Consider the following 25,587-nt stretch of genomic DNA (forward strand, 5'->3'; position numbering starts at 1 on the left):
ACAATGAGTAACGATAACTTGGATATATACATGGGGTACCACAGCCGAGTCGATGTGCAGGGGTATGAGGTAATTGAGGTAGATGCTGTATGTACATATACTGTAGGTAGGGGTACAGTGACTGTGCAACAGGATAGATAATAAACAGTAACAGCAGCTTATGTGATGAGTCAAAATAGTTAGTACAAAAAGGGTCATTGCAGATAGTCTGGGTAGCTATTGGTTAACTATTTAACTAACTATTTAGTAGTCTTATGGCTTGGGGGTAGAAGCTCCTCAGGGTCCTATTGGTTCCAGACCTGGTGCATTGGTACTGCTTGTCGAGCGGTAGCAGAGTGAACAGTCTATGACTTTGGTGGCTGGTCTTCCTCTGACACTGCCTGGTATAGAGGTCCTGAATGGCAGGGAGCTTGGCTCCAGGGATTAATGGGCTGTACGCACTACCCTCTGTAGCGCATTGTGGTCAGATGCCAACCAGTTACCATACCAGGTGGTGATGCAGCCAGTCAAAATGCTCTCACTGGTGCAGCTGTAGAACTTTTTGAGGACCTGAGGGTCCATGCCAAATCTTTTCAGCCTCCTGAGGGGTAAGAGGCATGGTTGTGCCCTCTTCATGGCTGTGTTGGTGTGTGGACCATAGTAATTCCTTTGTGATGTAGAGGGGACTAAACATGCACTGCTGAGGGGCTGTCGTGGAAATTTCCTGTATTACCAAATCATGAGAGAGCAAACCACACACAAGTCAGAGTTATATCATAAAGTCCATATTTAATTATATGAGCTTCACCATAGCCCTGTGACTTTCAGATAAATTCAGTGTCTATAAATTAATTATCTGAGAGTGCTTACAAAACAGTTCTTAGTATCATTTATAGCCAAGACACACCCACCTCAACTCACATGACGAATAACAGATCTTAGGAACATTACACAAAGAACCTTTTACTTGAAAGAGGAGTATCCCATAGCTAGATAGCATTAGCTATAAATTATTGTTCAGTTTGGTCTCCTAATCGAAGTTCTTAATCTCGTTCTTGGTACCACTTAGGACCAAAACATTACCTCATCCAATGGCATATATCAATTGTCAATTCTAGATACTCCCATCTCAAATACACCCCCTCCTGGACAAGCTCACCGAGACAGTGAGCCTCTTAGGTCATATACTAGATCAAGATAAGGGCAACCTCAGAGGGGATGTAATAGTTAGACACATTCCCATAAGAAGACAAGCCTGACCTCTCCCCTCTCTGGGCCCCTAGTGACTTAGCCCTAGCAGAGAAGGGATAACTGCAAACTGCCAACAGTATTATCCAAAAGAAGACATTCTAATGACATATCTCACATAAGCATTATTATGTAAATAAACATCTTATCTGTTACCTAACTAATTCAGCCACGACAAGGCCCAAGTGGGTCAGTGTGTGTTGTTGCCTACCCTCACCACCTGGGAGCAGCCCTTCAGGAAGTCCAGGAGCCAGTTGCTAAGGGAGGTATTTAGTTTAGTGATGAGCTTGGAGGGCACAAGTCAGTTAAGAACAAATTCTTATTTCAATGACAGCCTAGGAACAGTGGGTTAACTGCCTTGTTCAGGGGCAAAACAACAGATTTTTACCTTGTCAGCTCTGGGATTTGATCTTGCAACCTTCCAGTTACAAGTTCAACACTCTAACCACTAGGCTACCTGCCGCCCATTCAACTATGCTGTTGAATTCTGAACATGTAGGTGTTCCTTTTGTCCAGGTGGGAAAGGGCAGTTACCATACCAAGTGTGCAATAGAGATTGCATCATCTGTGGATCTGTTGGGGTGGTATGATGGTAATCCAATCCAATCCAATTTTATTTGTCACATACACATGGTTAGCAGATGTTAATGCGAGTGTAGCGAAATGCTTGTGCTTCTAGTTCCGATACAGTAATACCCAACGAGTAATCTAACCTAACAATTCCACAACAACTACCTTATACACACAAGTGTAAAGGGATAAAGAATATGTACATAAAGATATATGAATGAATGATGGTACAGAACGGCGTAGGCAAGATGCAGTAGATGGTATCGAGTACACTATATACATATGAGATGAGTAATGTAGGGTATGTAAACATAAAAGTGGCATTGTTTAAAGTGGCTAGTGATACATGTATTACATAAAGATGGCAAGATGCTTTGATGCATCTGTACTGACCTCGCCTTCTGGATGATAGCGGGGTGAACAGGCAGAAGCTCGGGTGGTTGTTGTCCTTGATGATCTTTATGGCCTTCCTGTGACATCCTGTGATGTAGGTATCCTGGAGAGCAGGTAGTTTGCCTCCGGTGATGCGTTGTGCAGACCTCACTACCCTCTGGAGAGCCTTACGGTTGTGGGCGGAGCAGTTGCCGTACCAGGCGATGATACAGCCCGACAGGATGCTCTCGATTGTGCATATGTAAAAGTTTGTGAGTGCTTTTGGTGACAAGCCAAATTTCTTCAGCCTCCTGAGGTTGAAGAGGCGCTGCTGCGCCTTCTTCACCACACTGTGTGGGTGGACCAATTCAGTTTGTCTGTGATGTGTACCCCGAGGAACTTAAAACTTACTACCCTCTCCACTACTGTCCCGTCGATGTGGATAGGGGGGTGCTCCCTCTGCTGTTTCCAGAAGTCCACAATCATCTCCTTTGTTTTGTTGACGTTGAGTGTGAGGTTATTTTCCTGACACCAGACTCCGAGAGCCCTCACCTCCTCCCTGTAGGCCGTCTCGTTGTTGTTGTTAATCAAGCCTACCTCTTTAGTGTTGTCCGCAAACTTGTGGGTGAACAGGGAGTACAGGAGAGGGCTCAGAACGCACCCTTGTGGGGCCCCAGTGTTGAGGATCAGCGGGGTGGAGATGTTGTTACCTACCCTCACCACCTGGGGGCGGCCCGTCAGGAAGTCCAGTACCCAGTTGCACAGGGCGGGGTCGAGACCCAGGGTCTCGAGCTTGATGACGAGTTTGGAGGGTACTATGGGGTTAAATGCTGAGCTGTAGTCGATGAACAGCATTCTCACATAGGTCTTCCTCTTGTCCAGATGGGTTAGGGCAGTGTGGTTGCGATTGCGTCGTCTGTGGACCTATTGGTGCGGTAAGCAAATTGGAGTGGGTCTAGGGTGTCAGGTAGGCTGGAGGTGATATGGTCCTTGACTAGTCTCTCAAAGCACTTCATGATGACGGAAGTGAGTCGTTTAGCTCAGTTACCTTAGCTTTCTTGGGAACAGGAACAATTGACGCATGTGGGGACAGCAGACTGGGATAAGGATTGATTGATTATGTCCGTAAATACACCAGCCAGCTAGTCTGCGCATGCTCTGAGGACGCGGCTGGGGATGCCGTCTGGGCCTGCAGCCTTGCGAGGGTTAACACGTTTTTAAATGTTTTACTCACGTCGGCTGCAGTGAAGGAGAGCCCGCAGGTTTTTTTTTGGGGGGGGGGGGGGGGGGCTGTTTGTGTGTGTGTGCGTGTCTGTATATTCATTAAAGTGACCACTAATGACTGTCATCCCCAGGTACGCCGGAGTCTCGGCTCCGGTCCCCACCCACTACTACGTAGTGATCACCAACTGTCAGGATGTCAACCAGACGGCCGAGGCGTGTGACGGCCCCCTCAATGTCTTCTCCTTCCTCTTACCCCACCGCTCAGATAATGATGAGAGCTGCAAGGTAATTCTCTCACCACATGGGGGCACTATGTCTATGACTAGCTCTCTGCTTGAAGAAGACTACATCAGAAATTGTCATTCACCGCAGATCAAGGATCAGGTTATCCTACTGCCAGCCCTTACCGTAACCATTAGATGGATGAAATAGTATCTGACCCTGTATGAGTGGTTATGTGTATCTTGGCTCCACCATTCTTCCCCATGGCTGGGACTCTCTATATTCAACAACAGTTGCTTTAATCACAGGATTCTATACAAATAGAATCCAACCTCAGAGTGCGTATTTATTTCAGAGAACAATACCACATCATTGAAAAGCTATTTACTTAGAAATTACATGGCAACGGTTGGTATTTATGTGAACTAATTCAACTGACATTATTCCCTTGACAAACTCTTGGCACCACATCATACTTTCATGCTGAGGAATTCTTAAGAATCTTAGTGAAAGGTCTAGCATGACATTCTAGAATAATTTCAAGGGAACAGTTAAATGGTGTAGGGGAAGTACTTTGTTGTTTCCACTGCACAGTCCTTGAGTCAACTCTGCATCTAACAACCTTTTCCACCGTTTCTTATGTTCAGACTTCCATTCATGGGGCATCCCTTGCCCTACTGAATTATTGGAGTGACATTTAGAATGAATACGGATGACCATCTCTGTAGGCTACCTGTCACTCTTCTCACTAACCGTTTGCTACACAAACTCATAAAAGGCCTGATTCAGGGCCGAGATATTCACACACAACTCTGACCTTCCCGTTAATGACTTAAACAATGTGCAGATTACAGATTAAGTTTTAAACTGAATTTCTTTGAAGTTTTATTAGGATGTATTAAGCTTTGCGTTGTCAGCAGAAGATGGCATTTATTGCAGCCTTCTGTGTCAGTTCAAATTTCACAATACTGTGCCTTCAAAAAGTATTAAGACCCCTTGAATTTTCCTAATTTTGTTATGTTACAGCCTTATTATCAAATAGATTTTTTTTAAGTGTCCTCAGCAATGTACACACGATACCCCATAATGACAATGCAAAAACAGGTTTTTAGAAATGTAATAAACAGAAAGGCCTTATTTACATAATTATTCAGACCCTTTGCTATGAGACTCGAAATTGAGCTCAGGTGCATTCTGTTTCCATTGATCATCCTTGAGATGTTTCTTTGATCCTTGAGATGTTTCTACAACTTGGTTGGAGACCACCTGTGGTAAATTAAATTGGAAAGGCACACACCTGTCTATACAAGGTCCCACAGTTGACAGTGCATGTCGGAGCAAAAAAACGAGCCATGAGAACAGCTCAAAAAAGCAAAAAGAAAAGACAGTCCATTACTTTTAGACATGAAGGTCAGTCAATCTGGAAAATGTCAAGAACATTGGAAGTTTCTTCAAGTGCAGTTGCAAAAACCATCAAGCGCTATGATGAAACTGTCTTTTATGAGGACCACCACAGGAAAGGAAGACCCCGAGTTACCTCCGCTGCAGAGGAGAAGTTCATTAGAGTTACCACCCTCAGAAATTGCAGCCCAAATAAATGCTTCACAGAGTTCAAGTAACAGACACATCTGAACATCAACTGTTCAGAGGAGACTATGTGAATCAGGCCTTCATGGTCAAATTGCTGCAAAGAAACCACTACTAAAGGACACCAATAAGAAGACGATACTTGCTTGGGCCATGAAACATGAGCAATGGACATTAGACCGGTGGAAATCTGTCCAAATTTGAGATTTTTGGTTCCAACCTCCATGTCTTTGTGAGACGCGGTGTGGGTGAACGGATGATCTCCGCATGTGTGGTTCCCACCATGAAGCATGGAGGAGGAGGTATGATGTTGTGGGAGAGCTTTGCTGGTGACACTGTCAGTGATTTATTTAGAATTCAAGGCACACTTAACCAGCATGGATACCACAACATTCTGCAGCGATACACCATCCCATCTGGTTTGCGCTTAGTGGGACTATCATTTGTTTTTCAACAGGACAAGGACCCAACACACCTTCAGGCTGTGTAAGGGCTATTTGACCAAGAAGGAGAGTGATGGAGTGCTGCATCAGAGGACCTGGCTTCCACAATCATTCAACCTCAACCCAATTGAGAATGTTTGGGATGAGTTGGACCGCAGAGTGAAGGAAAAGCAGCTAACAAGTGCTCAGCATATGTGGGAACTCATTCAAGACTGTTGGAAAATCATTCCAGATGAAGCTGGTTGAGAGAATGCCAAGAGTGTGCAAATCTGTCAAGGTAAAGGGTGGCTACTTTGAAGAATCTGAAATGCAAAATATATTTTGATTTATTGAACACTTTTTTGGTTACTACACGATTCCATGTATCTTATTTCATAGTTTTGATGTCTTCACTATTATTCTACAATGTAGAAAATAGTAAAAATAAATAGAAACCCTTGAGTACATAAACATTTCATCTTGACTTGTGGTGGTATTGCAGAGCTCAGACGACGAGTCGCAGTGGGTGGAGGAGCTGCTGATGTTGCACACAGCGCGCGTCAGAGATGTGGAGATCCTCACAGGGCTGGACATGTACCGCTCCACCACCCTGAACTACACCCAGACCCTCTCCCTCAAGACCTTCCTGCACACTTTTGAGAGTGACACCTAAAACAGACACACACAGACTCACTCTTACTGTATCTCTGTATTGTTTTCACTCTCTTCTCAATCTTGTTACTGTGTTTCACTTCCCCTCTCTGTCTCTCCCCTCTCTGTCCTACTGGGCACAGACGCCAATTCAACGTCTACTCCACATAGGTGCAACGTCATTTCATTGAAATTATGTGGAAACAACGTTGATTAAACCAGCGTGTGCCCAGTGGGGTCTCTCTCTCTCCCCAGTACATCTCTGATCTTTAGGTGTATATTTGTATACAATTTGTCATATTTATTAGGTAGAAGATAATAATGCTACCACTTAGTCACACTAATTCAGAGAGCTCTAGTGTAGAAGTGGAATTAGACTTTTGCTGTGTGTGGTTCGAGAGAAAGTGTTGTGTCGTGAACGGAGTGTTTGTTTGGGGAAGTAATGGGTTGGATTAGGTAATGGGCCCTTTGGTTGCAGGAAGATGATTTCATATCTCTTAATGCCGCACAGTGATGATGTACTATAGCCTGAAGTAGCTGTGTAATTCGTGTGAAGACTTTACTGCCACCTCCTACACCTACATAAGGATGACAGAGCAAATGTTATAAACAGTCGAGGCATCAACGGCAACTTGCTGTAAAACTTTATTGGTGACACAAAGCGTTGTTCAGGTTAGCTAACAGGCTAGTGCATTGGTGTTATAAGTGCTAAGTCAGTTGTTATAAGATCTTATAACTGTGTTATAACATAACTTTAACAACTGGTATATGATTTATGACAGTGTTACGTTGGCCTTATGACAGTGGAGTCAAGTGCAATGATTGGCTGTTTGGCATTGAGCGTACTGTACTAAATCTATTACTGATGACGGCCCTGCTGGCAGCACACTTAACTCAGTCAAAGTCATAGAGATTCATCACAATTAACAATCATTTTCATGTCACTTAGTACAAGCTCCATTGACGGCCTCAAATGGTTGATATGTATGTTGATGGTATCTGGATATGTTTTTCCCTTCTAAATGGTGTATTATTAGCATGTGGCAAGGTTCTGATCAGAATAAATTCTTATAATATTGCAGATGACCATTTGAGTCATTTTTGCCACCGTAACCATTCAATCAGTATGTATGTTATGTATAGAGAAATTTGAGAGCACCATCTTGTCAATCATTTAACCTTGGCTGTAGTAGTTGGAGTAAGACCAAAACATTACGTTTAAAAGGTGTGTTTTTTTTTTTTTTTGCTGTTTATCCATGAGGAATAATTGTGGAAGCTACGCACTAAAATCTGGGTGGTTGTTATTTCAGATTTAGATGACAGTGGCTCTGCAAAGTGCTTTTCCAGATCATTTACAAAGCTTAATTCCCTCCTTCAGTGGAATCATCGCTGGATTTGGCTACCGTTTAGATTATGCTTTGAAGGAAAAAATGTTTGATTCAGTCTTTACACTGATCTTACATACAGAGACTCAACAGTTTTCTTAAAGTTCCAAAGTCAGTGGTTATGAACGATTTATTGACTTTTACATTTTTTATTTGTATTTTTGTAATTTAGCAGGCATTCTTATTCAGAGCGACGTAGTTAGCGCATTGATCTTAAAATAGCTAGGTGGGACAAGCACATATCACAGGCATAGTATTACACTTTTCCTCAATAGAGTAGCTATCAGCAGTCAGAGCTAGGAAAGGGGGAGGGGGGGGGGGGGTAAAGTGCAAGTGTTGGTTCAGGATTTTGTTTTGGGGGGGGTCTAGGTGAGGAGGGGGATTATTTAAGATACTCTTTAAAGAGGAAAGGGGTTCAGGTGCATTCGGAAGATGGGAAGGGACTCTGCTGTCCTAACTTCAGGGGGAAGCTGGTTCTACCATTGGGGTGCCAGGACAGAGAAGAGCTTGGACTGTGCTGAGCGGGAGCTGCCCTCCCGTATGGGTGGGAGGGCCAAGAGACCTGATGTGGCAGAACGGTGCTTGGGTTGGGGTGTTGGGTTTGAGCATAGCCTGAAGGTAGGGAGGGGCAGTTCCTCCAGAGCGACATACAGAATAACACTGTCATTTTTGCATCCATAGCTCCGTATAAGAATTTGCGAGTGGTTACAGTACATTTCTCCAGTCCCACCCCTAGCTTTTTACTGAAACAGGGGTGGGGGAAACGCTTTATTATTGTTTCGATTGCTGATTTAATTATCTATATTTCTTTATTTCAACAATTGCACCATCAACAATTGTTCACCAATTCCTAATAATACCAGGGCAATACTTGCCCTATTAATTAATAAAGTCTCCTACTCTCATAAAATATTGATTTTAAGATTAACATCACTTTATTGGTCAATTGCACACTGGGTCCAACCGAAATCTGACTTTCACTTTCAACCCAACCACTCTGAAAGACACATATATACACAGGCTTTTGGAGAGGTGCGGGGAGCTATTGTGGGGGGTTAAGTGTTTTGCTCAAGGGCACAACAGCAGGCAATGGCATCTAGAATTTGATACCAGCAACCCTCTGCCTGCCAGCTCACTTCCCAACAGATTTTCTTGTTGGACCCCGGATTTGAACTCGAAACGCTCCGGTTGCTGGCTCGCCTCTCTAACCTTTTAGCCCTCTGCAATCAGATCTGAACATTGTAAAAATCAGAGTTGCAAAACGTCTTCCCTGTAAATCATTAGCGTTTCCTGTAAAGCTTAATATCAGGTGAGTTCTGGACAGGTTCCCAAAGCTTTCAATTGGTCTCTTGCCTTTTACAGTTGCAGAAACACGAAGTTCCCTCTTCTGACAATAAATGACTTTTCCACACTCATGGAGTTCCAGAGTTCACTGTTGTGGTGAAGTAGCACCTCGTGTTGGCTGTGTTCAGAGCTGGACAGCTCTCAAGTATGGGGATAAGCAAGGAGTTGCAGGGAAAGAAGACTCTTGTCGTAAGTGCATCCAACATCCAGCTTCTTTTGAATGCTTCACTAATGGAAGTGGTGTACAATGAGATATGGGTAACACTAAACTGAAAGCCTGCAGGTAATATTTATCATGATGCAGTCATAATGTATTGTAAGACTTTTGTCTCATAATCACTGGTAAATACCAGCCAGTTGAAATGTTGATACATAGACATTATTATTATTATAATCGTTATTATAAAACCTTACAAAGACTCATAAATGCTTAATATAAAACGGTATAAAACATACCGGCAGGCTTTAAGTAGTTTTAAGTGTTATCGAGATAGGATATGCATAAGATTGATTGGATTTATGGGAAAGGGTGCAATTGTACTTTATAATGCATACAAATAAACTACTCTTAGAATAATACTTACACTACTCCTGAAATGCACTACAAAAAAATGATCATGACAATCAAAAGGATACCCGTAAGGCATATGAAGGGTATGAAGTGTTTCAGTGGGACTGGTAGCTTTACCATCACAGATGTGTGCTTATTGTGTATTGCCCACTCCACATGCCCAGTGTATTTGTGTCCTTTTCTCATTTTTTACCATATGTTCTCCACAGTGACTCAGCAACCCTACATTTTTTTTCCCGGAACACTTTACCATAAGGTTCCATTTGTGAAGGGGTAATAAATGGGATAGAACGGTTATTTAACCATTTGTAAATGCCTTATAACCCATTAATAAACGGTTATATCACATTGGCCAAAATAGTGTAATAACTGGTCAGTGTTAGTCAAATAGTAAGCCAATATTTACCTCCCGTTATTAACCATTTATAAATGCACTTGGAAATGTTTATAAGATTAACCTTTATGTCATCTTGCAACCAAATGTTCAATGGTTGCACAGTTAAACTATAGTCATTTAACTTTTGGGTGTGATGCATTGTTGCTCTGTCCCAGGAACAGAGGATGGTTTTTATGATGTATCTTGACTGACCTTTGAAAACCTGATGCCCTGGTAATTTACATCCAGGACATTATTCAATCATTACCCCTTAACAGATTACCAGATTATATCAACAAACATCACTTCTCTGTGGTAGTTTAAGTACGGTGAACGCTCTGGTGTGAAATGGTAACCGTAATACCTTTGATTGGTGAAACATTGGAGGAGGTATCCTCTCACAACGTTGATTGTTTTGGTCTTCACACCCACCATTCATTGACGGAACATATTTAACAAAGTGTTGAATCCTCTCTCATGTATGTAGTGATGAGTACCCAATACTGCCTATAAGTATGTCTAACTTCTGACTGAACTCTCAAATCATCTATAAATGATTTACCCACATGTATAACTGCTAAAAGTATACCTTATTTTAAAGGTGACAGACCTATACACATCTATAACTGAGTTATCGACATGTATAACTGCTAAAAGTATCATGTTTCTTAAACAACAAGTTATCACAAAATACTATTAAAGTTGCAATATCGCTCCACCATTTCCTGGTTGCTAAAATTCTAATAGTTAGACTAATTTCAGTTTATGTAACAAAACGAGCAGTCGTTGTGTAGAGAATCATTGTACCATCTAATCCGCTGTGAAATATATTTTCCATAACCAAAGATATTGTCACGTTCGTCGTATTGATGAGACCAAGGCGCAGCGCGATATGAATACATCTTTCTTTATTAAAAGAAGTAACACTAAACAAACGTGACGCTACATAAACCGAGTGCTGACAGGCAAGGACACATAGACAATAACCCACAAAACCAAAATGGAAAATGGCAACCTAAATAGGATCCCCAATCAGAGACAACGATAAACAGCTGCCTCTGATTGGGAACCAATTCAGGCCACCATAGACCTACATTACCTAGACATACAAAACCCCCATAGAATTACAAAAACCCTAGACAGGGGAAAACACATATCCACCCTCGTCACACCCTGACCTGACCAAAATAATACATAAACCATAGATAACTAAGGTCAGGGCGTGACAGATATTGTATTTTCAGCTGTTTGAAGCTGGTGTACAAAACCGAAAGTAAAAGATGGAAAAATAAAACGTAACAACAGGAAGCATTGAAATAGCACACATAAAACAGATGTATCACTTCTTAGACTTGCTTTCAATGAGAATGACAGATCTATAAACTTTAAAGAAAGTGGAAACATATTGACCATTTATTAATGAGTTAGGACTACCAGTATTTATAACTTCAAAAAACAAAATACCTTAAAAGAAAGTGGAAAACTTCTGGCCTTCTATTCATGTTGTTACAAACATTTCTAACAGTATATACAGTAATCACCTCAAATATGCAATACATAGTAAGAAAATAAAATAGAATTTAATAGAAGGATACATTGGGAAAACTATTTTAATTGCAGTGACTCAAATCTGTAGCCTATCATTGGAATAGTGAGTAGTCTATCTAATTCAGATAAACAGGGGGTCTTTTTATCCCCTTTTTAACATTACAAATCAGAAGAGAAATTGACAGATTAATAAAAAAATGACAAATGGGGTCGCGGGAGAATTTCCAAAATATATGTTTAATTCTTAATATTATAAAATCATCTTTGTCTTCCTAAATCACTGTAATATGGTTAACCTTACAAATCTAAATGTGTAAGGACCGACGCTGGAGACGAGAAGCAAGTACAGGGAGTGAACATTTAATGGAAGACGGCCATCAAACAAAAGAAGAACAGCTTCTGGACGGGGGGAACAAAACGACATGATGAAATTAATGCTGATATGGATCACAAAACTGAGGAACAAACAGATAGAGGGGGCAATCAACAATGTGAAGGAGGCCAGGTGAGTCCAATGATCGTTGATGTGCGTAATGATGGTGAAAGGTGCGAGTAATGAAGGGCAGCCTGGCACCCTCGAGCGGCAGAGAGGGGAAGTAGGAACAGGCGTGACAGTATCCCCCCTCTAGGGGCGCCACCCGGCATCCCACATGGGTGAGCTTGACGGGCCGGCCAAGGCATGGGCGCCGGACTGGCCGGCTGAGGCATGGGATCCTGACGATCCGGTTGAGGCAGGACCCGGCACCCGGACCCGACATCACCACTAAAAACAACTCCCTGATGCTTCAAATAGTGGTGTCAGCATTCTGTAAGGACCGACGCTGGAGACGAGAAGCAAGTACAGGGAGTGAACATTTAATGGAAGACGGACATCAAACAAAAGAAGAACAGCGTCTGGACGGGGGGAACAAAACGACATGATGAAAATAATGATGACACGGATCACAAAACTGAGGAACAAACAGATAGAGGGGGCAATCAACAACGTGAAGGAGTCCAGGTGAGTCCAATGATTGTTGATGTGCGTAAAGATGGTGACAGGTGTGCATAATCAATACCTTTGCCAGATAACCCTGTGAAACTAAGAATGTATGCTATAGCTAGCAATTAGGAGGAAACTGACTGAACAACTCAAAAACTCCCCAGCTTATGCTCTCCAAATGTTAGCTGTGAGGGCCGAGATGCCCATGCAATCAATGACTTTTGTTCGCTACATGTCGGGGATGCTACTCACGAAGACATATTGTTCTGTCTCACAATTCCAGAGCATGAAACGGCACAGGGGATGTTCAGTGTGCTGCGTGGCTATATTGAAGAAAAACAGATTCCATGGGGTTTTAGGGCCTTCCTCTGAGGTCCTGGATGGCAGGAAGCTTGGCCCCAGTGATGTACAGGCACTACCCCATGTAGTGCCTTGCAGTCGGAGGCCGAACAGTTGCCATACCAGGCAGTCATGCAACCAGTTAGGAAGGTCTCGATGGTGCAGCTGTAGAACTTTTTGAGGATCTGAGGACCCATGACAAATCTTTTCAGTCTCCTGCGGGGGAATAGGTGTTGTCGAGCCCTCTTCACGATTGTCTTGATATGTTTGGACCATGATAGTTTGTTGGTGAACTTGAAGCTCTCTACCTGCTCGACTACAGCCCTGATGATGAGAATGGGGGTGTGCTTGTCCCTCCTTTTCTTGAAGTCCACAATCATATCATTTGTCTTGATCACGTTGAGGGAGAGGTTGTTGTCCTGGCACCACACTGCCAGTGTCTCTGGAGCTCATCCCTATAGGCTGTCTCACCGTTGTCGGTGATCAGGCCTACCTCCGTTGTGTCGTCAGCCAACTTAATGATGGTGTTGGAGTCGGGCTTGGATATCATCATCATGATTTCCACCATTTAGCCGTAGCTAGTTATGTTATCCACTGCTAGCTAAAACTAATATTAGCCCGTGTTTAACATGTAACTCTGTGTTGTTGTATGTGTCGAACTGCTTTGCTTTATCTTGGCCAGGTCGCAGTTGCAAATGAGAACTTGTTCTCAACTAGCCTACCTGGTTAAATAAAGGTAAAAGAAAAAGAAAACTTGCTAACACCAATAGCTAGCTATCACAGATGAAAGGGTTTAGCTAGTTATCACAATTTTTGCTAATACACTGCCTAGTTAGCTAGCTAGCTAGTAAGTTCGTCTTAAAATTGGAGTCACTCATGTTAGTGTGCTGAAAAAGAATGCTAGCTAGTTAACTTACCAGCTAACAGCTAGTTAGATAACTACTAGAGCTAGCTAGCATGCTAAACCACAAAAGCTAGCTAAATTTAGCTAACTGAGCAGCGTGCTAAATCATCCAGCAGAATTTCTGTATTCAAAAGTTAAACAAATTGCATAGAGAATTTACCCTCTCTCCTTATCAACATTTTGATCCTGTGAACAATGATTATTTCATGCAATCTCTTCTGTCTGGACTTTGCACACTTCTCATAGCCACGTCCATCATGATTCTTCATTACGCACTGTCACATAATGTCAGTGTCAACACAACATTCTGGACACGTTCCAGGTCATCTTTATTTCAAGCACGTTTCACAGATGGGCAGATCTCACAAAGTAGGGGACATTTTTCAGAAACCAGCGAACCACACCAGTAATATGGCTTGAGATCTTCAGATGAGGTCTCTTCAGATGAGGCCTTAAATATGTGTACCAATGCATCATCAGTGTTTCAAACGTGGGGGAAAGACACATCATGGGAGTTGACCGTTGGTCTGAAAACCAACCTCTTCTGTTCCTGGGACAGAGCAACAATGCATCACACCCATTAGTGAGAAAATGACTATAGTTTAACTGTGCAACCATTGAAAATAAGGTTGCATGATGACACATCAATATTATACGCATTTGGAAGTGCATTTATAAATGGTTAATGGCTTGAGGTAAATAGTGGCTCACTATTTGGCAAGCACTATTTTGACTAATTTGTTATAACCCATTTATTTATGGTTAATAATGCATTTAAAAGTGATTAAATAAGTGTTAGTATCGTAATTACAAACCCTTTATAAACCCTTTACAAATGGAACCTTATTGTAAAGTGTTACCGTCTTGGTATACCACAGTAAATGGGATGCCCTTTTTTCAAAAACATTTTGTATTAAAAAATAGTACAACTAGTGTCTTTGTGGTTGATACTTGTACTGATACTGTGTGTGTGTGTATGTTTGTGTGTGTGTGTGTGTGTGTGTGTGTGCGCTTACATGCATGTATGTGTTTGTGTGTGTCTATATGTGTAGATAGGTGCTTTGGCGATCTCCATGGTCACCATAATCCTAGGGCTCGGACTGGGGCTTGGTTTACAACTAGAGGACTGTCGAAACAAAGGTACACTATTTCTTATTGGAGCAGATTCTGTAAAAAAAATCACGTACACAACCACAATATGTAAAACTACAATTATATGTGATATTTGATATCACCACTTCAACAATAAATGAAGACTACCTTGGTGTGCGAAATCAAATTGGCTCGTGGGCCGGATTTGGCCCTCGAGCCATCAGTTGGTGCCCCCTATTCTACTGTATAAGCTGCACCTGTGAAATCAACTGGAAATGCTCAGTGTACCTTCATGTGTTCCAGTGGTTCCCACTACCTCCTGCAAGAACAGATGCTACGAGCCCTTTGACGATGAGACACCAGGCTGTCGCTGTGATACTCAGTGTGTCATCAACAATAACTGTTGCTATGACTTTCAGGACATCTGTTTCCAACCAAGTGAGCCATGTTTACTGTAAATTGGGGTGCGCCACCTAGCGGGGGGGGGGGGGGGGGGGGGGGGGGGGCAGTAATAGTAGAATGCACAATTTCGAAATTACATAGTGCATTCTCAGTTCCACTTGCCATGTTAGTCATTGCATACCTTAGAGAGCTATTTATAACTTGTCAGAAATTTGGGGTGCGGGATGTTACCCAATGCTGGAACAGGGACCCTGAGTGAAAAAGTTTGGGAACCCCTGCCCTATATCACCCACTGAATGTCCTCACAAATTGAACTCATACATTGGCATACTGATATGAATACCTTTGAAAAGTATGGTGTTATCAGTGGAGGCTCCTCAGAGGAGGAATGGGAGGACAATCTCCTCAGTGAATTTCATTAAAATAAAATATATTTAGTTTAGATAAAACTAAAACTAAATATATTCACGTCACCAAATAATTGTTTTGCAATGAAAAATACAGTTTTGCAATGAAAGTCTGTAGTAGCCTCAACAGCACTCTGTAGCACCATGGTTTAGCCAGAGGACAGCTAGCTTCCTTTCTCCTCTGGATATATTGACTTCAATACAAATCCTAGGAGGCTTATGGTTCTCACCCCCTTCCATAGATTATCACAGTAATTATGACAACTTCCGGAGGACATCCTCCAACCTATCAGAGCTCTGGTAGCATGAACTGACATGTTGTCCACCCGGTCAAAGGATTAGAGAATGAATCTAGTACTGAAAGCATAAGCTACAGCTAGCTAGCACTGCAGTACATAAAATGTGGTGAGTAGTTGACTCAAAGAGAGACAAAGACAGTAGTTGAATAGTTTTGAACAAATTAATTTCTTCAAAAATGAAGGAGAAGCATGAAAGAGATAGAGATTTCATATGTTTTTACATTTTCACTTACTTAGCAAGCAAAATCAGCTAGCTAGTTTAGCCTACTCAAACACCCGGCTCAAATAGGGGGATTCTATGTTATCTAGCTGGCTATGACTATCCAACACAACACTGGAACTCTTCCAAGTCAAGATAAGCTTTTGGTTTTACAAATATATTGCCACCGGGGCCCGCCGGTGTAACTGCTAAACTGCTTACTGACTATACACTGTACCATTACTGCATGATTGTAGCGGGTTTACTAACGTGTTAGTTATATTAGCTATGTTGACTATGATGTTCCTTTAGCTAATATGGTGACAATGATGTAGGCTGTGTGTAGTGGTTATGATATGGTTTGGCTTGGAAAGGTTTTTTCACCTGGTCACAGGTGATGTGTTGTGCATTGAAGTCCACAAACGAAGGGACAAGGTGAGAGGAGGAGAGTGTATAGATGCGAGAATGAGTACAACGTGGCTGCTATGAAAGTGAACATTCCACCAATTCTGTTGAAAAACATTTCTTAAACGGAAGCAAACAGAACGAAACAGGGATGAACATCCCTGAACTCTCGTTTGCAACTGTTGGACTAATGATTACACCCTCTTTACCAGCTAGATGCAGGCAAGAGTGTGCAAGGCCTCACATTTCTCTTGACCTGCGTGAACCTATGTTGTAAGCTTTCATTCATAGGCTAGGTTTTAGCAACCTCATGATATAGGGGAAATTAGAGTATTATGTAGTAGCTTAAACCTATCGATGTTACATTGAACTGGGTGAATGGAATATGAATGACATCCAATATGCTGTAATAGAAATAAGGTCATGCTCATGAAAAACAAAACGTCCTCCCTCATCATAAACGGCACAGACCGCCACTGGGTGTTGTCATGTTGTATAATTTTTTATGATAGCATATTAGGACCAATAGGGTTCAAGTCTACCACATTATTCAACTAAGAAAACACTGAACTTTGATGACAGAATTGTTTCCTTGTTCACATGTTAGCTTATTATGGTTTAACTAGCTTCACCACTTCTAATGGTTTAATCCAACAGCTCAACAATGGGAGTGCACCAAACTGCGCTGTGGAGAAACGAGGTTGGCGGAGAGCAGGTGCCACTGCTCTGACGACTGTCTGGGTGCTGGTGACTGTTGTACCAACTTCAAACATGTCTGTCAAGGTGAGAAGAACTTTATGAAATGTACACGTCAATGTACACATTACCATGTATCCATGTATCCTCAATAGCTCAAATGTTTGCATTGAGACAGATTTGGAGGAACATTTGAAATGATTTTTTCTTCTTCAATTTTCTCACTTGTACTTGTTTTCCCATAAATGAAGGAGAGACAGAATGGGTGGCAGATGACTGTGTGGATTTGGCGAGCCCTAAATGTCCAGCGAAGTATGTTTTAGCGTATAAAGGAATGCACAAAATTGAAAAAAAAACAAGAATGCCAAGATGATTAGAAAAGGCTTCAATATCTACCTGAATTACTAAACTAAATGTAAAATGTAAAATTCTACATAATTTCTAAATGTTTCAAAAAATCTATATTTTTACCCTTAGCTTTAAACTGCAGCCGCTGCTCCTCATCTCACTGGACGGCTTGAGAGCAGAGTATCAACAAACATGGAGTTCCCTCATCCCCGTCCTAGACAAACTGAGTGGGTCCCATCATCCCTTTGTCAGATGGGATCAGCTTGTGCCATCATCCCTGTTCAACTACCTTAACCATACCAATGGGCTTGCACATAAGGGCTAATCTTTTTCCTTATCCCTCTAACAGGAACCTGTGGCACCTCTGCGCCTTACATGCAGCCTGTGTTCCCCAGCATTACCTTCCCGAATCACTACACCATTGCGACGGTTAGCCTCATACTGTATATATCCTCACACACAAACCCATTGTTATGCACTATGACAGGTATGACTTTTTAAAAGACCCACAGAATTGTATATCAGCCAACAAGGGGATATCAAATATACAGTTGAAGTCAGAAGTTTACATACACTTAGGTTGGAGTCATTAAAACTTGTTTATCAACCACTCCACACATTTCTTGTTAACAAACTATAGTTTTGGCAAGTCGGTTAGGACATCTACTTTGTGCATGCCACAAGTAATTTTTCCAACAATTGTTTACAGACCGATTATTTCACTTATAATTCACAGTATCACAATTCCAGTGGGTCAGAGGTTTACATACGCTAAGTTGACTGTGCCTTTAAACAGCTGGAAATTTCCAGAAAATTATGTCATGGCTTTAGAAGCTTCTGATAGGCTAATTGACATCATTGACATCATTGAGTCAATTGGAGGTGTGCCTGTGGATGTATTTCAAGGCCTACCTTCAAACTCAGTGCCTCTTTGCTTGACATTATGGAAAAATCTAAAGAAATCAGCAAAGACCTCAGAAAAAAAATTGTAGACCTCCACAAGTTTGTTTCATCCTTTGGAGCAATTTCCAAATGCCTGAAGGTACCACATTCATCTGTAGAAACAATAGTACGCAAGTATAAACACCATGGGACCACGCAGCCGTCATACCGCTCAGGAAGAAGACGCGTTCTGTCTCCTAGAGATGAACGTACTTTGGTGCGAAAAGTGCAAATCAATCCCAGAACAACAGCAAAGGACCTTATGAAGATGCTGGAGAAAACAGGTACGAAAGTATCTACAGTGCCTTGCGAAAGTATTCGGCCCCCTTGAACTTTGCGACCTTTTGCCACATTTCAGGCTTCAAACATAAAGATATAAAACTGTATTTTTTTGTGAAGAATCAACAAGTGGGACACAATCATGAAGTGGAACGACATTTATTGGATATTTCAAACTTTTTTAACAAATCAAAAACTGAAAAATTGGGCGTGCAAACTTATTCAGCCACCTTAAGTTAATACTTTGTAGCGCCACCTTTTGCTGCGATTACAGCTGTAAGTCGCTTGGGGTATGTCTCTATCAGTTTTGCACATCGAGAGACTGACATTTTTTCCCATTCCTCCTTGCAAAACAGCTCGAGCTCAGTGAGGTTGGATGGAGAGCATTTGTGAACAGCAGTTTTCAGTTCTTTCCACAGATTCTCGATTGGATTCAGGTCTGGACTTTGACTTGGCCATTCTAACACCTGGATATGTTTAATTTTGAACCATTCCATTGTAGATTTTGCTTTATGTTTTGGATCATTGTCTTGTTGGAAGACAAATCTCCGTCCCAGTCTCAGGTCTTTTGCAGACTCCATCAGGTTTTCTTCCAGAATGGTCCTGAATTTGGCTCCATCCATCTTCCCATCAATTTTAACCATCTTCCCTGTCCCTGCTGAAGAAAAGCAGGCCCAAACCATGATGCTGCCACCACCATGTTTGACAGTGGGGATGGTGTGTTCAGCTGTGTTGCTTTTACGCCAAACATAACGTTTTGCATTGTTGCCAAAAAGTTCAATTTTGGTTTCATCTGACCAGAGCACCTTCTTCCACATGTTTGGTGTGTCTCCCAGGTGGCTTGTGGCAAACTTTAAACAACACTTTTTATGGATATCTTTAAGAAATGGCTTTCTTCTTGCCACTCTTCCATAAAGGCCAGATTTGTGCAATATACGACTGATTGTTGTCCTATGGACAGAGTCTCCCACCTCAGCTGTAGATCTCTGCAGTTCATCCAGAGTGATAATGGGCCTCTTGGCTGCATCTCTGATCAGTCTTCTCCTTGTATGAGCTGAAAGTTTAGAGGGACGGCCAGGTCTTGGTAGATTTGCAGTGGTCTGATACTCCTTCCATTTCAATATTATCGCTTGCACAGTGCTCCTTGGGATGTTTAAAGCTTGGGAAATCTTTTTGTACCCAAATCCGGCTTTAAACTTCTTCACAACAGTATCTCGGACCTGCCTGGTGTGTTCCTTGTTCTTCATGATGCTCTCTGCGCTTTTAACGGACCTCTGAGACTATCACAGTGCAGGTGCATTTATACGGAGACTTGATTACACACAGGTGGATTGTATTTATCATCATTAGTCATTTAGGTCAACATTGGATCATTCAGAGATCCTCACTGAACTTCTGGAGAGAGTTTGCTGCACTGAAAGTAAAGGGGCTGAATAATTTTGCACGCCCAATTTTTCAGTTTTTGATTTGTTAAAAAAGTTTGAAATATCCAATAAATGTCGTTCCACTTCATGATTGTGTCCCACTTGTTGTTGATTCTTCACAAAAAAATACAGTTTTATATCTTTATGTTTGAAGCCTGAAATGTGGCAAAAGGTCGCAAAGTTCAAGGGGGCCGAATACTTTCGCAAGGCACTGTATATCCACAATAAAAACGAGTCCTATGTTGACATAACCTGAAAAGTCACTCAGCAAGGAAGAAGCCACTGCTCCAAAACCATAAAAAAAATCCAGACTACGGTTTGCAACTGCACATGGGGACAAAGATTGGTCTTTTTGGAGAAATAGCCTCTGGTCTGATGAAACAAAAATACAACTGTTTGGCCATAATGACCATCGTTATGTTTGGAGGAAAAAGGGGGATGCTTGCAAGTCGAAGAACACCATCCCAACCATGAAGGACGGGGGTGGCAGCATCATGTTGTGGGGATGCTTTGCTACAGGAGGGACTGGTGCACTTCACAAAATAGATGGCTTCATGAGAAAGGAAAATGATGTGGCTATATTGAAGCAACATCTCAAGACATCAGTCAGGAAGTTAAAGCTTGGTCGCAAATGGGTCTTCTAAATGGTTAATGACCCCAAGCATACTTCCAAAGTTATGGCAAAATGGCTTAAGGACAACAAAGTCAAGGTATTGGAGTGGCCATCACAAAGTCCTGACCTCAATGCTATCGAAAATTTGTGGGCAGAACTGAAAAAGCATGTGCGAGCAAGGAGGCCTACAAACCTGACTCAGTTACACCAGCTCTGTCAGGAGGAATGGGCCAAAATTCACCCAACTTATTGTGGGAAGCTTATGGAAGGCTACCTGAAACGTTTGACCCAAGTTAAATCATTTAAAGGCAATGCTACCAAATACTAATTGAGTGTATGTAAACTTTTGACCCAATGGGAATGTGATGAAAGATATTAAAGCTGAAATAAATCGTTTTCTCTACTATTATTCTGACATTTCACATTCTTTAAATAAAGTGATGATCCTAACTGACCTAAGACAGGGAATTTTTACTAGGATTAAATGTCGGGAATTGTGAAACTGATCTGTATGTATTTAGCTAAGGTGTATGTAAACTTCCGACTTCAACTGTATAAGAAATAAAAATATGCAGCAGTTTGTGTCATTGCCAAAACTGTGTCATTTAATTTTGTATTCTTCTTCACAAAATGTCCACTGTGTCATCTTTAGGGCATGTACTCCGAGTCCCACGGACTGGTTGACAACAAGATGTATGACCCTGTGTTCGACGCTTCCTTCAGTCTGTCAAACGACGAGAAGTCCAACCCCAGATGGTACTTTGGTCAGCCTGTGAGTACACCCCCCTGCTTTCTGCTCTGCCATTCACATTGAAACCTTTAGAGAGTTAGATAAGCAAGATAAGAATACTTTTATTTGGTTTCCCACAGTCAGATACTGGGCCTACTGCCATCTTTTGACCATAGCGTTGAAAGTCAGCCTGACGTCAGTATTTATTTTTTAATTGTGTGTTGTGCATTTCTGTGTGTTGCTGTAGTTCACAAAAGAACAAAACTCTCTGCTCAAACGAATACTTCGATCAGTACTGAGGAGTGATTCGAAAATATTCTCGCTCATAACCTTGTCATTGTAGATTTGGCACACTGCCAGTTACCAAGGACTGAGAGCAGGAACGTATTTCTGGCCTGGCTCAGATGTCAAAATCAATGGCAGTTTCCCAGACATCAACTTAGACTACAACGGGTAATATAATCAGGAATAAATTATCTTCTTTCTCATATATGAATAGACCGATAGCTTTATTACTCTTGGATGATAAGAACTGTCATTTTCTATTGTCATGCCTTTCATTTCATTTCAGAAAAATACCTTTTGAGGAGAGGGTCTTCACACTCCTGAAGTGGCTACAGTTGCCAGATAATGAGAGGTAAATCCCCCATTTAAGTTAGAGGCATCCCAGCTACTAGTAAGCCTTTATCAGAGACATTCAAGCCTAAAGTGCATTGTGTATAATGTCGTGGTGTATAACAATTGTTGTCCCTGCAGGCCAGATTTCTTCACGTTGTACCTCGAGGAGCCGGACAAGTCGGGGCACAGCTTTGGTCCTGTCAGTGGAGGGGTAAGGTCAATAAGGAAAACAACCAGGATGCATCTCATTAGTCTGAAGTTATTTCATATGCAATTAACTGAAATACATTGAGAGGCGAAGGGCAAACAACAGGTTTGTTCTCAGATCATTGCATATCAAGGGAAGGAGAAGAGGTGAGGAAGCAACTGCAGACTATTGAAATACCTCTCGTGCAACAAACTTACAACAACCTGCAGGTCAAAGCAGGTTCTGGATTGTTAAGCTTATACTGTATCTACCATTCGAGAGCTTGGGACAATAAAGCTATATCTGCATTGGAAAAAAACATGTCATTGACATAGGCTCGTTCTGTTCAATGTTCTCTACCTATTAAAGTACTCTAAATGCAACAATTCATGTTAAGTTAAAAATAATACAAGATAAATATTGCTGACACCATTCAAACCAATGAGAGTTCGGAGCATTAAAGCCAATTATCTCAGAATAATCTTTTTTTCTGATAGAACTTTATAGTCCAAAGCTCTCGCATTAATAAGATACACTTCAGACGCTCTGAAGTACTTTGATGAAATGGTCCATAAATCTTTATTAATAAAATAACCAAAATGACAAAATAACTTATATTAGAATTAACACTACTGCAGAGTTCCTGCACCTAAATATAAACAGTACCAGCACACAAAATGAGCACTGGCACCTATTTCAGTCAAGCATTAAGGCTGCTGCCTCAAAGGTGTTCGATTCCTGTCAGGGACAAAACAGCAAAAGGTCATGATATACTGCTTTGTTGTTACGTAATGTAATCCAAAAAGGCTCACTTGTTGTGTTTAGGTCAGGCATGTGTCGAAACTACCCTTTGTTTTTGTTCTCGTAACTGCTTTTAACATGCTTTTATAGCACCATAATCAACCCCTGACACAACTCTCATTTACACAAAATAAAACCAACTGGCAAGTGTCTTCACTGACATTTTCAACCTGTCCCTGACTGAGTCTGTAATACCAACATGTTTCAAGCAGACCACCATAGTCCCTGTGCCCAAGAACACAAAGGCAACCTGCCTAAATGACTACAGACCCGTAGCACTCACGTCCGTAGCCATGAAGTGCTTTGAAAGGCTGGTCATGGCTCACATCAACACCATTATCCCCCAAAAAACTAGACCCACTCCAATTTGCATACTGCTATAACAGATCAACAGACAATGCAATATAGATTGCATTCCACACTGCCCTTTCCCACCTGGACAAAAGGAACACCTATGTGAGAATGCTACTCATTGACTACAGCTCAGCGTCCAACACCATAGTGGTGCACTCATATCTCATCACTAAGGACCCTGGGACTACACACCTCCCTCTGCAACTGGATCCTGGACTTCCTGATGGGCCGTCCCCAGGTGGTAAGGGTAGGTAACAACACATCCACCACGCTGATCCTCAACATGGGGGTCCCTCAGGGGTGCATGCTCAGTCCCCTCCTGTACTCCCTGTTCACTCATGACTGCATGGCCAGGCACAATTCCAACACCATCATTAATTTTGCCGACGACACAACAGTGGTAGGCCTGATCACCGACAACGATGAGACAGCCTATAAGGAGGAGGTCAGAGACCTAGCCGTGTGGTGCCAGGATAACAACCTCTCCCTCAACATGATCAAGACAAAGGAGATGATTGTGGACTACAGGAAAAGGAGAACTGAGCACTCCCCTTTTCTCATCGACAGGGCTGTAGTGGAGCAGGTAGAGAGCTTCAAGTTCCTTGGTGTTCACATCACCAACAAAATAGAATGGTCCAAACACACCAAGACAGTCGCGAAGAGGCACGACATAGCCTATTCCCCCTCAGGAGACTGAAAAGATTTGGCATGGATCCTCAGATCCTCAAAAAGTTCTACAGCTGCCCCATCACCAACTGGTATGGCAACTGCTCAGCCTCCGACCGCAAGGCACTACAGAGGGTAGTGCGTACGGCCCAGTACATCACTGGGGCCAAGCTTCCTGCCATCCAGGACCTCAATACCAGGTGGTGTCAGAGGAAGGCCCTAAAAACTGTCAAAGACTCCAGCCACCCAAGTCATAGACTGTTATCTTTGCTACCACACGGAAACCGGTACCAGAGCGCCAAGTCTAAGTCCAAAAGGCTTCTTAACAGCTTCTACCCCCAATCAGTAAGACTCCTGAACAGCTAATCAAATGGCTACCCAGACTATTTGCATTCCCCCCCTCTTTTACGCTGCTGCTACTCTCTGATTATTATCTATGCATAGTCACTTTAACTCTATCTACATGTACATATTACCTCATTTACCTTGACTAACCTGTGCCGCCACACATTGACTCTGTACCGGTTCCCCCTGTATATATCCTTGCTACTGTTATTCTACTGCTGCTCTTTAATTATTTGTAAGTTTTATTTTTTACTAATCTATTTTCTACTTAACACTTGTTTTTCTTAAAACTGCATTGTTGGTTTTGGGCTCCCGAGTGGCATAGCGGTCTAAGACACTGCATCTCAGTTCAAGAGGGGGCACTACAGCCCCTGGTTCGAATCTAGGCTGAATCACATCCGGCCGTGATTGGGAGTCCCATAGGGCGGCGCACAATTGGCCCAGCGTCGTCCGGGTTTGGCCTGGGTAGACCTTCATTGTAAATAAGAATTTAATTGTTCTTAACTGATTTGCCTAGTTAAATTAAGGTTAAATTGAATATAAATCAATGGTTAAGGGCTTGCAAGTAAGTATTTCACTGTAAGGTACCTGTTCTGTTCAGTGCAGGTGACAAAAAAGATTTGATTTGATAGACAGAGCAACCCACTGAATGATTTTGATTCATGACCGCTGTTTTCAAAACACATGGCTTAGATTCAATGCTGAACGCCAAATTAAAGTGCTCACCAAAAGGTGGAAGTTCAATGTCTTGCTCACATGTGAACAAATGGTGCCGTTGACAATTATGTTGGGTATAGTTTTTCTCCATTGAAAAGGCCCCTTCAAATCAGTTGTCTTATAAATGGAAACATATTGTTAAATCATCATGATGCAAAGTTACGATCTAATGACATTTACGTATTGTAGAACTCCACATTTGTTTTCATATAATCATGCATAAATCACAAGTAAACACATGTCAAAGTCTGTTTCCCTTTTGTAAATAGACTGGTACTTAACAATAATCAAGGTTTGATTATGCTGAGGGTGCCATTAGCCTTGGTCAATGAAGTCAGT

At 41.9% G+C, this 25,587-nt stretch overlaps 2 protein-coding genes across 2 annotated transcripts in view; both read left to right on the top strand.

The window, feature by feature from the left end:
- The window catches only part of LOC139373476 (autotaxin-like), a 33,583-nt gene extending 26,229 nt beyond the window's left edge, over positions 1-7,354 (top strand). The window contains exons 24-25 of the mRNA XM_071114033.1: positions 3,525-3,678; positions 6,127-7,354. Coding sequence (XP_070970134.1) covers positions 3,525-3,678; positions 6,127-6,297 — 325 coding nt within the window. The 3' untranslated portion in view covers positions 6,298-7,354. The remainder of the gene's footprint in view (positions 1-3,524; positions 3,679-6,126) is intronic.
- Positions 7,355-9,042: 1,688 nt separating this feature from the next.
- The window catches only part of LOC139373475 (venom phosphodiesterase 1), a 33,617-nt gene continuing 17,072 nt past the window's right edge, over positions 9,043-25,587 (top strand). Inside the window, exons 1-11 of the mRNA XM_071114031.1 lie at positions 9,043-9,193; positions 14,777-14,864; positions 15,120-15,254; positions 17,186-17,311; positions 17,476-17,536; positions 17,702-17,799; positions 17,922-18,001; positions 21,483-21,602; positions 21,904-22,013; positions 22,132-22,197; positions 22,317-22,389. Coding sequence (XP_070970132.1) covers positions 9,152-9,193; positions 14,777-14,864; positions 15,120-15,254; positions 17,186-17,311; positions 17,476-17,536; positions 17,702-17,799; positions 17,922-18,001; positions 21,483-21,602; positions 21,904-22,013; positions 22,132-22,197; positions 22,317-22,389 — 999 coding nt within the window. The 5' untranslated portion in view covers positions 9,043-9,151. The remainder of the gene's footprint in view (positions 9,194-14,776; positions 14,865-15,119; positions 15,255-17,185; positions 17,312-17,475; positions 17,537-17,701; positions 17,800-17,921; positions 18,002-21,482; positions 21,603-21,903; positions 22,014-22,131; positions 22,198-22,316; positions 22,390-25,587) is intronic.

This window comes from Oncorhynchus clarkii, chromosome 18 (assembly GCF_045791955.1).
Source record: "Oncorhynchus clarkii lewisi isolate Uvic-CL-2024 chromosome 18, UVic_Ocla_1.0, whole genome shotgun sequence".
Taxonomy (NCBI): domain Eukaryota; kingdom Metazoa; phylum Chordata; class Actinopteri; order Salmoniformes; family Salmonidae; genus Oncorhynchus; species Oncorhynchus clarkii.